The sequence below is a fragment of the Erpetoichthys calabaricus genome, chromosome 8, assembly GCF_900747795.2.
Source record: "Erpetoichthys calabaricus chromosome 8, fErpCal1.3, whole genome shotgun sequence".
Taxonomy (NCBI): Eukaryota; Metazoa; Chordata; class Cladistia; order Polypteriformes; family Polypteridae; genus Erpetoichthys; species Erpetoichthys calabaricus.
Window position 1 is genome coordinate 180063952 of NC_041401.2, and position 13045 is coordinate 180076996.

A 13045-nucleotide genomic window follows, 5' to 3' on the forward strand; every position below is an offset into this window, starting at 1 on the left:
CTCGGTTCCTTACCTGGACGGGAGGTCAGCCCTTCAGTGGCACGAGAAACAGGGCAAAGATCATCCTACCTCAGCCAGGAAACAGGCAGAAGATGCCAGTGTGACAATGGGTACACTGGCATTCCGACATGGTTGGACCAAGGGACAATACCCATACAGGTAGCCAGTGTAATGGAAGGTCAGGGGAGACAACATTGCAGGATTACACGATCCCCCGACAAGCTAGGTGACAGCCTCCCTGGGCGACGCTACTTATATGGACACCAGCAAGGGACATTGGGAACTGTTGTCCCATTGGGCAGGCTTGTCATGTTCCATAGGTGACGCCACTGGGAGCTGCAGTGATTCATCATATCTACTTTATGAGGCTTCCGATTTAGACCTGGAAGTACTTCCATCAGGCTCTCTTATTCTATTTGATTAATTGGTTTTTAATAAACTACCCTTCCTATTCCTATTCCTATTCCTACCCTATTCAAATCTGGTTTGCCCTAATGTGTCTCCTGGGTACAGGGTTGACTGTGCAGGGTGTTTAACTTTTCATCACATATACTCACTGATAGCCGCTGCTGGTCCAGCTCTGTAGATTTTTCCATAAGAGTCTGTTCAAGATCTCCACATTTCTTCTTGTACTGAAGGACCTAATGAGAGGAGAATAACTGAAAATATGACCAAGTTCACATGCGGCAAAAGAACTGAAGAAGGTGAAAGGAGGTAAATATTCAAAATATGGCTAGGTCAACAGGTGGTCAAATACATAAAACTCTTATCAGTAAATGTCCTAAGGTTTTGGAACGTGCAGAATTAATTTGGGTGCATATGTTGTGTTTTTGTTTTAATTTTGCAGCTTATCATGTTTGTCTGCTGCCATTTTGTACAGCTGTTTGGACAGGAGGTGCCTCCACTTTGTGCATTTCTGAATGGCCACAGACATGTTGTTGATGATGTGTGATGTCATCTGGTCACCACTATTTAAGATGGATGGCCGTGGGATTCATTTAGAGTTCAACTTTTTGTATTTGTACAAAAAATTGTGAAATTCTATTATGCATATAGCTTACTGGTCAACAAGCATTTTGCTACTGGGATTCTTCCACCTGTACTTTAACAAATTTCACTTGCTGACTCCAAATCTGAAAACTGTTTTCGTCCAGCACGTCCCATTTTTTAGTTATGATGTTCCAGGTCTTGGACAACTAGGGTGACTGGACAGTAAAGGCAATGCGTTTCAGCGTTTAAGAAATAAGTTTGGTCTCGAGAAAAATGAAGCCAAAATTAAGGGAGGTGTTTTTGTTGGCCCTGAAATCCGTGAACTGATGCTTGACGATGAGTTCAAAAAGAAACTGAAGCCCACTGAATCAGCACCCTCATTCCTGCAGGTTGTCCAGAATTTGCTTGACAAGCACAGAGCAGAGAATTATACTGAGCTTGTGGAGAATATGCTGGAAGTATATTAGCTTACGGGAGCCAGAATGTCACTGAAGACGACTTTTTTACATTCTCATCTCGACTTTTTTCCACCAAATCAAAGCGATGTCAGAGATGAGCATGGGGAAAGATTTCATCAAGATATAAAGGTGATGGAAAACCGATATCGGGGGGAAAATTCACTCTGAGCATGATGGGTGACTACTGTTGGTTCTTGCAAAGAGAGACGGATGTGCAGTACAAGAGCAAAAACGAGGGCCTCCAACATTTTTGGGCACGCTGACCTCACTTTTATATTGAGGTAAATTGACATAAATATGCTTTAACGTGTCTCTGGTATTGTCTTCTGGTTTGTTTTCAGAATAAACACATCAAAACAATTTTGGTGGGACAGAGTCCAAACTCCAGATATCATGTTGATATATTATATTGATATTCAAAAGTGTCAAAACGTCAATGATGTGTATTTCAAAAACCTGATGTGCTAGCTTAATTCTGATTTCATATATGAACTCAGTGTAAAAAACTTAATAAAGAGCTGCTCTGAAGTTCCCAGAAGCAAACAAAAAATTTTTTTGTAGACCAGTGAGTTTGTTCAAAACAATTTAGTGACCATCTTAGAATTCTGGTTACGCGTTTGCTTTATTGTTCGTCTAGCTTCAACACTTCCCTGTTCTTCCAGGTCATCTCCTGGTCCATTCTAATCTATGTATGTTGTGACTTGCTGTCAATAAATAAATATTATGCTACACAAAAGCGCTATATAAATGTAATGAATTATTATTATTATTAAATATTTGTTATTGTGTTACAAGTGGACATTGGCATTCACCTCTGATTTAGTATCATGGTCACCTATGTAACCTCACGTGCAGGTATGTGTACGGATCTCACACATTAAATTTCACAAATGTTTGTGTTGAACACTTAATTAATAATAAATAATTCATAGTAACTTCATACTGTGCCATCTCCGTCTGTATGGTTTACCAACTGAGTATTATTTATATGTTGAAATTCTGGTGTTTTTCAAGGCTCATGTTATTTTGTTCAAACATTTGTGTCGATTAATCTTTGCTGTACAGCATGTTTTTCAATGTTTAAACACTGATTTTGTTGGAAGTACCAATGCAATAAATATATGTTTAATTTTATCGACCATTTACATTTTTATTCTTGTGAGTGGTCGTGCAGGTAGGGGCACCAGTACACTACTTTGCCCGGGGGCCTATAAAGCCGTTAAGACGGCCCTGCTTCAAAATCCATCTCGGCATTATGGTCCTCATAAGTGAGTTGGTGGCTAACCCCACTCCCGCTCTCATTTTTCCAGCTCTCTTATTCCCGGATTACCTGAGAGCCCCACAATCAACTGATGTTTTTAAACAAAACCTAAAAACTCATCTCTTTAGAAACACTTTTTGTTAAAGTATTTTTATAGACTCTTATTTTTGACTCTGTAGCACTTTGAGATTGCTAAAATATAAAGTGCAATACAAATAAAATTTATTAATATTATTATTTCTCTTATGCGGACTCCTGGTCTAACCTCTGGTCCTACCTTAGCCTGCAGTTTCTGCACAAGCTGGGCCTGCCTCTGTTGGCCCTCCTGGTAAGCCTGGAGCTTCCGCTTGTAGGCAGCCTGTTCTTCATCCAGCCGACGCCGCAGGTCCATGTTCTGCTGGGTCAAGCTGCGTGACTCCATGGAGTCGCGGTCCCTCTCACCTGTCTCCTCCTGCAGAGCCTGTTCCAGCTGCAAACGTTATACAAATTGACTGATATTAAAAGGGGTGCAATTTCATCAGAATGCACAAACAAGAGCCAACAACAGAAGAGCCAAATGTTGATTATTTGATTTTTTACAATTCACTTAAGCTCCAGACATGCAGAAAATCAAAAGACACCACCCTGTTGGTAGACACCAAGGGAGGGGTAAAGTAAGCCAGTTTTCTCACAGATTTTTTGCTTCCCGAGTGTAAGATACGGGATGATATGACTAGAAAGCAATCAGAAATGGAGCTACATTCCAAAGAGCTAATGCAATTAAAAGTCATTGTTGGTGCATATTTTTAGAGAGGTCATATATCAAGCAGTCAGCCACTGGAAAGACCAGTGAAAACAAAAAGGAACCAGGAGAAGCGACGCAGTCGATATCAATAAACAAAGATCGAGATGGAAGGCTCTGAAGATAAGAAGCTAACATCCAAAATACTAAACAGACATCAAGGAAATATGCCTAATGTGCAGTACATCCACAACCCCGGACTAAAACAGGATGTAAGTGGCCACCTTTTAAAATGACTCCAGATGCCATAAATATCAACAACAAAACAGAACAACAAAAACTAACAAACGAGCAGCACCTTCACAAAACAAAGTAAACATTTTAACAATAGTAAATGTGGCTTGAGCATAAAACCCAACGTTCAATACTGATACCTCATTGTTCCTCACCTATCCTGCTCAGAAAGAAGAAAACAAAAACACTAAGGGAAAGTCATAAAAACTTATTTATGAATCTTCAAACAACTGATAACCTAACCACCTAGTCAAAGTAAAAAGAGGGACATGCAAGACAGAGATGAGAGGAGAGGAGAGGTGCACAAAATGTCGTCAATAAAGGGGAAATGGTGCAGCAAAAAACAACTGAAATCGCATCAAGGTGGAGCAGCAACCTTTAAAAAAATAACAGTTGTTTATGAGCAACCGTCTACAGAAGAGTGTAAAAGAAGTCAGGTCAGCACCCTGTATACCGTGACAACTTACAACGATGGGGCACAAAACAGGACAGTTCAACAGGACATACAAATTAACAGAATATTTATTAAGCAGCAAATAGATCGATAGATAGATATGAAAGGCAATATATAGATAGATAGATTGATAGATAGATAGCTATAATAGATAGATAGATAGATAGATAGATAGATAGATAGATAGATAGATAGATAGATAGATAGATAGATAGATAGATAGATAGATAGATAGATAGATAGATTTGAGCCCAAGGGGCAATTAAGGCTTTACAGAACCTAAAGAAAAATAGAAATATTATAATAAAAAACAACCCCCCAAAACACACACAAGTGTTATAATGAGTTATTTTCTTTTAATGTTCCTGCCTTCTCCATGTTTGTTGGGTAGATGTTTTAACATGGATTCTGGGGTTTTGAATCCCGAGGTATTTGAATTTCACATTGGTTTTGTACAATTCGCAATCATTAAAAAGTTCTATGCAGTCTTATCACAACGCCATTATGTTTGTTTATTAGGTGCTGCCTTATGTTCGGTTACCGTTGGTCATTTGCCATGGTCATCCATGTCAATAGACCCCGAGGGTTGCACGACACGTGATGTCATCTGGAGCACCGGTGTAATGGTTGGCTCAACTGTTTCAGGAGCACCTGATATTTCTGGTAGCTATTGAAGTCCTGATTTTTTTTATCATAGCAAATTTTATTTCAGCGAAATAAAATAATAATAATTATTTCCATCTACCTTTTTCAAGTTGCGGCGCACAAAGTCCAAAAATTTTCTTTTGCGACGCACCTGAGGGACTGCCCATAAATAAAGTCGTGACGACACAATCTATGGACAATCGCCAATAAAAACAGTTAATTTTACAAGTTTGAAAGACATTTTATTAATAAAGGAATCAAAGGATAAATCTTAAATTTAATTAATGTGAACGTTGAGATTTTCAGCACATATGAGATTGCTGTGAGGATCAATTTTCGAAAGACAGACGCGCATTTCCTTGTCGATCATTTGAAGTCTCTCGCGTTTCTTAGACTTCATTTCCATAAAGTGTTGAAAAACCTTGCTCACAGAGATAAGAGCTTCCAAATGGTAAACTGGAAAAGGTCACTGAGTTTACAAAGTTTACTGTGTTGATCAGCGGTGTCAGAGAGAAAATAAGGTTAATTTTTCCATAGTAATACTCAGACAATTAAGTGGTGAGAGCTGCAGCTACAGCGATACTCTCTCGTCGGCAAGAACCAAAATGTAGCGTTCGTATTTTTTCGTCCTATATTTGCTCCGCCTTCTTCTATCCGTACAGTGAGCGAGATCTTCTAACAACGAGACTTTTTAAGTCTCACGAGATGTGTTTTTGACACCGCTGGTGTTGATATTATGATGAATGGTGAACAGCGAAAATTTTAACTTGCATTCAAAATAAATACATTTGTGTATTCAACAATCTGATTAACTGTTATCTGTTTTTCCAGCATAAAATATATTTTTTAAACATTATCTTTTTAATCAACCACAAGTTCAAAAACACTAGCAATTTTAAATATTTTACAAAAATTTTCACAGCGCCCCTAGAAAATTCCGCAGCATGGTGCACCAGTTGCCCAACAGTATTTTATTTCATGGCTTTCGACTATGATTTTTGGGATAGCATGGTGATTTTTTTAATGATTGGTCACTGTCAGCCATCTTTTTGATGTTTGACCTCCGCCCTTCTGAGACCACGTCTTTTCTGCTGATCCCATTCTCAAATTTTCACTGTCTTGCCTGGAGTCAGTACAATACAACCTTCGGACTTGGACAATGATAAGCGATTGGTTACCATTTAACGACAAGTGGGAGTAAGACTGTGGTCAGATCTGCCAGTAGTGTCACTGGTGTACATTTAAAGATACTGGATTCTTCAAAATGGTAAGTTAAAGATTTTGTGTTTCTAAAAGTATTTAGGACTTGACACCTACTGTGATTAAAATGAGTTTGGGGTTGGATTAGCGTTTAGGTGCAAATTCAAGTACCTTCACATTTTTAACTCTATTCTTAGTTTTTTGACTCTTCCATCTACCAGTTGTTTTCATAAAAATGTTTCCAGCTTATACTTTCATGGTAGAGTACAACTGTAATGGGGAAGGGTAGGTTATAAGTTTAGGAGCGTGGCATTAATATCCGGTGTTAAACAAGATGACACTATAGTTAACAGACTTCTCTTTGGTGTTATTCCCTCTAGCTGACTGTTGCGAATGACCTAAACTGTTTCATGCTTTATTTTGTAAGAATGTCATCTTTGAAACATATGTAAAGTGGAGTTAATTAGTGATCAATAAATGAACAGGAGTTTAGTTAGGACTACAGCCTAACTTTGTTCACACGTTCTTAATTTGTGTTAAGGCTCAGCCAATGACAGGCAGGAGGACAAGCAGGAGTATCTTGGGCAGCCTGTGCTTTTATCTCAGTCAGTATACTGTACTATTTTACAATTTAATAGAAGATTTAAATCTTCTGCTGAAGGGGCTGTAAGTGTGGTCGGTGTCCAGCAAATTCTAGTGAGTCAGTCCTGACAAAAGTGCAAGACCAGCTTTTGATTCCAGTTCATCCCTGGGTGGAAGCAACACCAGACAGGGTGCCAGTCCACTGAAAGGCAAACACGCTCACCCATATTGGGTCAATTTAGGGTTTTCGGGCAAACAGAACCCACACCAACAAAAAAGTGCCAACTCCACACAGATGGTTACTAGACGAAAGGATTTTTGCCCACTCTTCATAAATTATAAAGCAGCAGAACTCACTAACATGACATTGTGCCCCCCAATCCATTTGTCATAACGGATGATTTTTTGGTCCTTGTATTTACATTGGCATGTAATGTGGAGAGCAACTGATACCATAACTGAATAGGCATATCATGTAAAATCTGAATACTCTGTTAAAACAGAGGACTATATATATATATATATATATATATATATATATATATATATATATATATGCACGTATATATATTGATATCCATGGTCTTAACTCATATTAACAAGAAATAATTTCAATTAAATTAAAAAAGGAACAGGTCAATATCACATGCATGCTCTTCTGATGGCTGCCTTACCTGTTCCTCATATGCCCCTCCACCCCACCAGCAGAGAGGCTGCTCCAGCTTCCAGATTACCAAAATAGAAAAATCAGAGAATGAGATCAGAAATACAAGGAGAGAGAAGATCAGATATTTTAAGTGCAAAGTTTAGGCAAGGACACAGGAAATAACAAAAAAAGCCCTTTAGCAATTGCTTTTGGAAAAAAATCCCACATCCTGCCTACTCCTAATGAACCATAATGGTTATTATAAAATTAAATTTTTATTATGTAATAAATATTCTGTCTGTACTGGTTATGATATTAAAAGAGTTGATGGCATTCAGCTGCACATTTCTTCTAAAACTAAATGATGATATAGGTGTGAGTATGAGGGGGAAACCAAAAATTCTTGAAATTGTAAAGAAGACAATTTCCCTTATAGGTACTGTCAGAATACTCCCCTTGAGATATAAAACCCCTGCCCCAGCGCTTCTTCCATTCCTGGAAACATTTCCGCTGCTCAACTTTTGTTACCATATCTCGAGTTCCCTGAAATTTTTTTTTTTGACTAAAAAGTCACAGGCAGCAATATGTGGTGAATAGGGAAGGTGTGAAGCAGGAACTAATATTGTTTTTGGTCCAAGAGTCCGGTGTGTGCAGGTGCCCTATCAAAGTGCAAAATCCACTTTTGTGTGCGCGGCTTTGTCCAACATTCTGTTCTTAATGTTTTCCCGCAGGCGTCACAGCAATTCAGTGTAAAGTTGCTGATTAACGGTTTGTTTATGGAAAAACTATTTACAGGTTTGTTAATGTCAAAGAATGCGGTCACCATTGTTTTGATGTTTGAGGATGCCGAAGTTGATAACAACGGGAAACGGACACCAATATAAAATAAAAATCAAGTTCTTTATTCTTGGTGAGAGGAGGCTACAGACCATCAGTCTGCCAGCAGCCGGCCTGTAGCCTAACGTGGGGCCTTCCTCGATATACCTTCTTCATGTATTAAACAAAAAAAAACTATACATGGAAGTTCATTTTGAGGTTATACATAAATTATAATAGCTTACTACTTACTGAATTGGAATGTGTACATTGCTTCTTTCAGATAAAGAGGTTATCAGAGCACTCACAGTTTTAAGAAATAGGCTCAAATAAGTTTAAGCAGGAATTCAGAAACTATCACATTGATTTATAATATCACAGTGTTCTGTTAGTATAAAGAGGTCAGCATTTTCTCATAAAAGAATGCAAGTTAGTCCCTTAAACTGTGCACAAGCTTAATTCTTTTTCTACCTAAATGAAGAACAAATTCATATAGAAGTAAAAATCATATAGCTCTCTGCAGCATGATTAATACAAAATACAGTCCTTGAGTTAAATACTTATCATCATTACAGTTAATAATGTTTTTTCTTCCTCATGTCCAATATGACCTGACATGCTTTATTTTTGGAGTGTAGAAAAAAAATTTGCCAAAGTCATGTGCACAATTGTAGAGTAAATGTCCAAAATATACATCTCGATCAGCTCGGCACGATGCCACTCGGTGGACTGATTAACAAGACTGAAGGCACATGATGCCTAACAGCATAGTCGATAACTACACCGTCCTCCTGTGCTGTTAACCAATTCCAGGAATTTTTAGGTCCCCCTCGTACTTATGCAATGAATCATTTTGCGTTTTATAGTTGTAATTAATTTAGACCATTTTGCAGAGATCTGCATTCACTCTGACATGAAAGAGTTTGTTCTTTTTCTGTTGATAAAACATAAATAAATTAATAATAATTAATAAATTTAAGTCCACTGTGGTTCAATGTTGTGTAACAATACAATGTGAAAACACATTCCAAGGGGGTGAAGACTTTTTATATGCACTGAAATTATCTTTATGTGAAAACACATTCCAAGGGGGTGAAGACTTTTTATATGCACTGAAATTATCTTTGTTATAAAACAACCAATTCCAGCAAACCAACTCATAAGAAATCCAAAACAAATCATTCCTATAATAAGTACATGAGTCAAATGTCTAACTTCACCATAAACAATTACAATAATCAATAAAAAAAAAATCTATTCTGTCCTGCGGTGGGCTGGCGCACTGCCCATGGTTTGTTCCCTGCCTTGCGCCCTGTGTTGGCTGGGATTGGCTCCAGCAGACCCCTGTGACCCTGTAGTTAGGATTTAGCGGGTTGGATAATGGATGGATGGATGGATAATGGATGGATGGAAAATCTATTCTTCAGGACACTATATTTTCCATAATTACTCATAGAAAAAAACTCACAGGCACTACTATTAATAAGTAATAATCAGAAAAAAAACCCCCAGAAATTCCACATCCAACCAAAGCTTCCAAATCTTCTCAGCCATCATAAATGTGTTGCATCAGGCCAAGGCTACATCTCACCATTATTATCAAAATGACTATAATAGCTTGTTATCTAGCTACTTCATAAATAAATGGCTAATAACTGAAGAACAAAAAATATAATCAGAAAAGCATCCAACACCATCCCACCCTTCATTAACAATTACACAATTACTAAAAAAATTAAATGTGATTTTCCACCTAGACTTACATTACTATAAAATTGTAATACCCTGCCCAGCCATAAATAACTAAAATCAATATAAAACTCCAGTGATACCATTGGAATATTTCATTTTTCATTGTAATAATATTGTGATCTTCAAAAAAAATAATTTATTGTTATCAGGTGATTCGCTTTAATCTGCATACCCAGAATATAAGTAATTACAATCATTTACATAAATTGAGACCAATTGTATTTAAAAAAAATTATAAAGAAGATCCACAACCCATACTCCATCATTAATTAATTTTCCTCCATCTCCCATTTCCGTTTCAACTATAGAATTTCTCATCTGGAACCCAGCAGAAAACACACAGTTCAAGGAGAAAGATCAGTCTAGACAGGATAATAGTTCATTTCAGGGAAGACATAAATAATCACACATATATTGGGTTTATTCTGCTTTACAAGCCAACATGGCAGCATGCATTTATACCTATGCAAGTATTAGATCTTCACGCTGGACATTTTGTAGGCATCTCAGTGATACTAAATGATGGATTAGCTTCAAAGATCTTTTAAAATTAAAGATAAACACACAGCTGATATGAGGTGTATTAGTGGCAGGCTACCATACTTCAGGACTATGCTTCTTATAATGAATGCTTACTGTACAAAAAAAAATTAAAACACAACACAAAATTAAGCCCTCAAACCCCTTCTACAAAATATGACAACATAGAAGGGATAAACGGATTGATTTGCACAATGCAACTAAAAATTCTGTAGGCTTAGTGAAATAATGAATGGTGAGCAGCTACTACAGAATGGTGTAGTAGGTAGGATAACGCAGTACTTTGCACAGGTTGTAAAACACTTGCTGCCACAATGAAGACAAGCCAACTTAAATCATTTCAGACACATAACACACACTGCCTATGGTCATCCTAAATACCCACATCTTCATTTGTTACTCCATCCTTCCCTTTCAGCTTCAGAAACTCCTCCAGCTGCAACAGAACAACAGACAGACTCATCAGATGTTGGCTTGGTGCATCAAGGTGGGTTCTTTGATTCTGCAACTGGCCAGGTCATTAATTCAGAGTCTGTTTGTTATACTGAGACGTCATTCTCACAGTGCTGCAGGCTCAAAATGAAACTAATTAATTAATTAAGTAATCGCAAACTACGTATATATAAGGTGAACACACTTTTGGATACAGTTTTATATTCGCTAATGTACCTCCATCCTAATTTGTTGGATCCTACTATAACAGAGTTAAGTTCATTGCCTAAAATACCAATCTTTCTGCATGTTGCTTTTATGTTGCGTCACCCTGAGACACAAAGATGACCTTCAGTCACATGTAACTTAGTCACTGTCACCCATCATGAACCCAATAAAATAGGCCTCTCACTCACCTCTTGTAATGAGCATGGGAGTGTTCGCACTGTTGTCTTTGTGAGGCTCTAGTTTTGGCTGATTGACAAGACAACTAAGAACATTAACAGAACATCTTTAAGTGAGTCTCACAGTGTTGGCCCATCAGCCCTATGACAAAACCTAATTTCTGCCACTTGTACTTGTGATCTCATTCTTTTGATCTTTACCCACAGCTCAAGATCAAAGCTAAGGACAAGGATAAAGATCGTCCCTTCTGGTAAACCGAAAGTTTTGATTTTAGAGTAAGATCCTGCTTCACCAGCATGGACAGTGGTATAGCACCTGCAGAACAGTTGCCATCTCAGCAATCTGCTTCACAGTCTCACATTCCCTTTTTCCATCACTCGTGAGCAAGATCCTGACATACTGGAACTCCTCTACTAAGAACAGTTGTTCTCCCTTTCACCCAGAAAGGGCAATCCGCAATATTCTAAGGAAGAACCATGAACATCTGACTTGGAGATGCTGTGATAGTGAGAAAAGCTCAGCAATTCTAAAGCATCTCGGAGTAGAGTCGCTGCTTCGCTGGGTCGAAAGGAGCAGGTTAAGGTGGTTTGGGCATGTTGTAAAGAAGCCCCTTGGGTGGCTACTCTATGCTCCAGATACATCCCACTGGGCAAGGACCCTATGACAGACCTAGAACATGGCAGAATGGAATTCCCCACTAACAACTGACATCTGTGGCCTGGGGACAGGAAAGTCTGAGCTCACCTACACGGCCAAATGCCACAGCAAACTCAACAGGAAAAGCAGTTTCAGAAAGTGAGATGACATATATCATAAAATCTAAATCTATCTAAATAAGGAGAAATTGGAAATCTTAGTGATTGGCAAAAATGAATACAGTAATCCCTCCTCCATCGCGGGGGTTGCGTTCCAGAGTCACCCACGAAATAAGAAAATCCGCGAAGTACAAACCATATGTTTATATGGTTATTTTTAGATTGTCATGCTTGGGTCACAGATTTGCGCAGAAACACAGGAGGTTGTAGAGAGACATGAACGTTATTCAAACACTGCAAACAAACATTTGTCTATTTTTTCAAAAGTTTAAACTGTGCTCCATGACAAGACAGAGATGACAGTTCTGTCTCACAATTAAAAGAATGCAAACATATCTTCCTCTTTAAAGGAGTGCGTGTCAGGAGCACAGAATGTCACATAGATAGAGAAAACAATCTCTAGCAAACAAATCAATAGGGCTGTTTGCTTTTAAGCATGCGAAGCACCGCAGCACAAAGCTGTTGAAGGCGGCAGCTCACACCCCCTCCGTCAGGAGCAGACAAAGAGAGAGAGAGAGAGAGAGAGACAGAGTTTGTTTTTCAGTCAAAAATCAATACGTGCCCTTCGAGCTTTTAAGTATGCGAAGCACTGTGCAGCATGGGAAGCAGCTGCACAAAAGATACCAATGTGAAGATAATCTTTCAGCATTTTTAGACGAGCGTCCGTATCGTCTAGGTGTGCGAACAGCCCCCCTGCTCAATCCCCATACGTCAGGATCAGAGAAAGTCTGCGCAAGAGAGAGAGTAAAATAAGCAATCTAGCTTCTCAGCCATCTGCCAATAGCGTCCCTTGTATGAAATCAACTGGGCAAACCAACTGAGGAAGCGTGTACCAGAAATTAAAAGACCCATTGTCCGCAGAAATCCGCGAACCAGCAAAAAATCCGCGATATATATTTAAATATGCTTACATATAAAATCCGCGATGGAGTGAAGCCGCGAAAGGCGAAGCGCGATATAGCGAGGGATCACTGTATAACGAGGGTATTAGAAATGAACTTGATCCATTAGACTTAAAAGTCAAGACACAGGTA

The 13045-nt window shown here is 38.4% G+C and overlaps 1 protein-coding gene across 4 annotated transcripts in view; it reads right to left on the minus strand.

The window, feature by feature from the left end:
- LOC114656662 (rootletin-like) overlaps positions 1–13045 on the minus strand; it is a 141008-nt gene that overhangs the window by 75081 nt on the left and 52882 nt on the right. For 3 of the 4 annotated variants that reach the window (XM_051930741.1, XM_051930742.1, XM_051930740.1), the window contains exons 4-5: positions 2987–3178; positions 558–641 (exon numbers count right to left, since the gene is read on the minus strand). In XM_051930741.1, the coding sequence (XP_051786701.1) occupies positions 558–641; positions 2987–3178 (276 nt within the window). Of the gene's footprint in view, positions 1–557; positions 642–2986; positions 3179–7279; positions 7328–10744; positions 10838–13045 lie in introns of those variants that run through there. The other variant, XM_051930743.1, reaches the window with a different exon arrangement.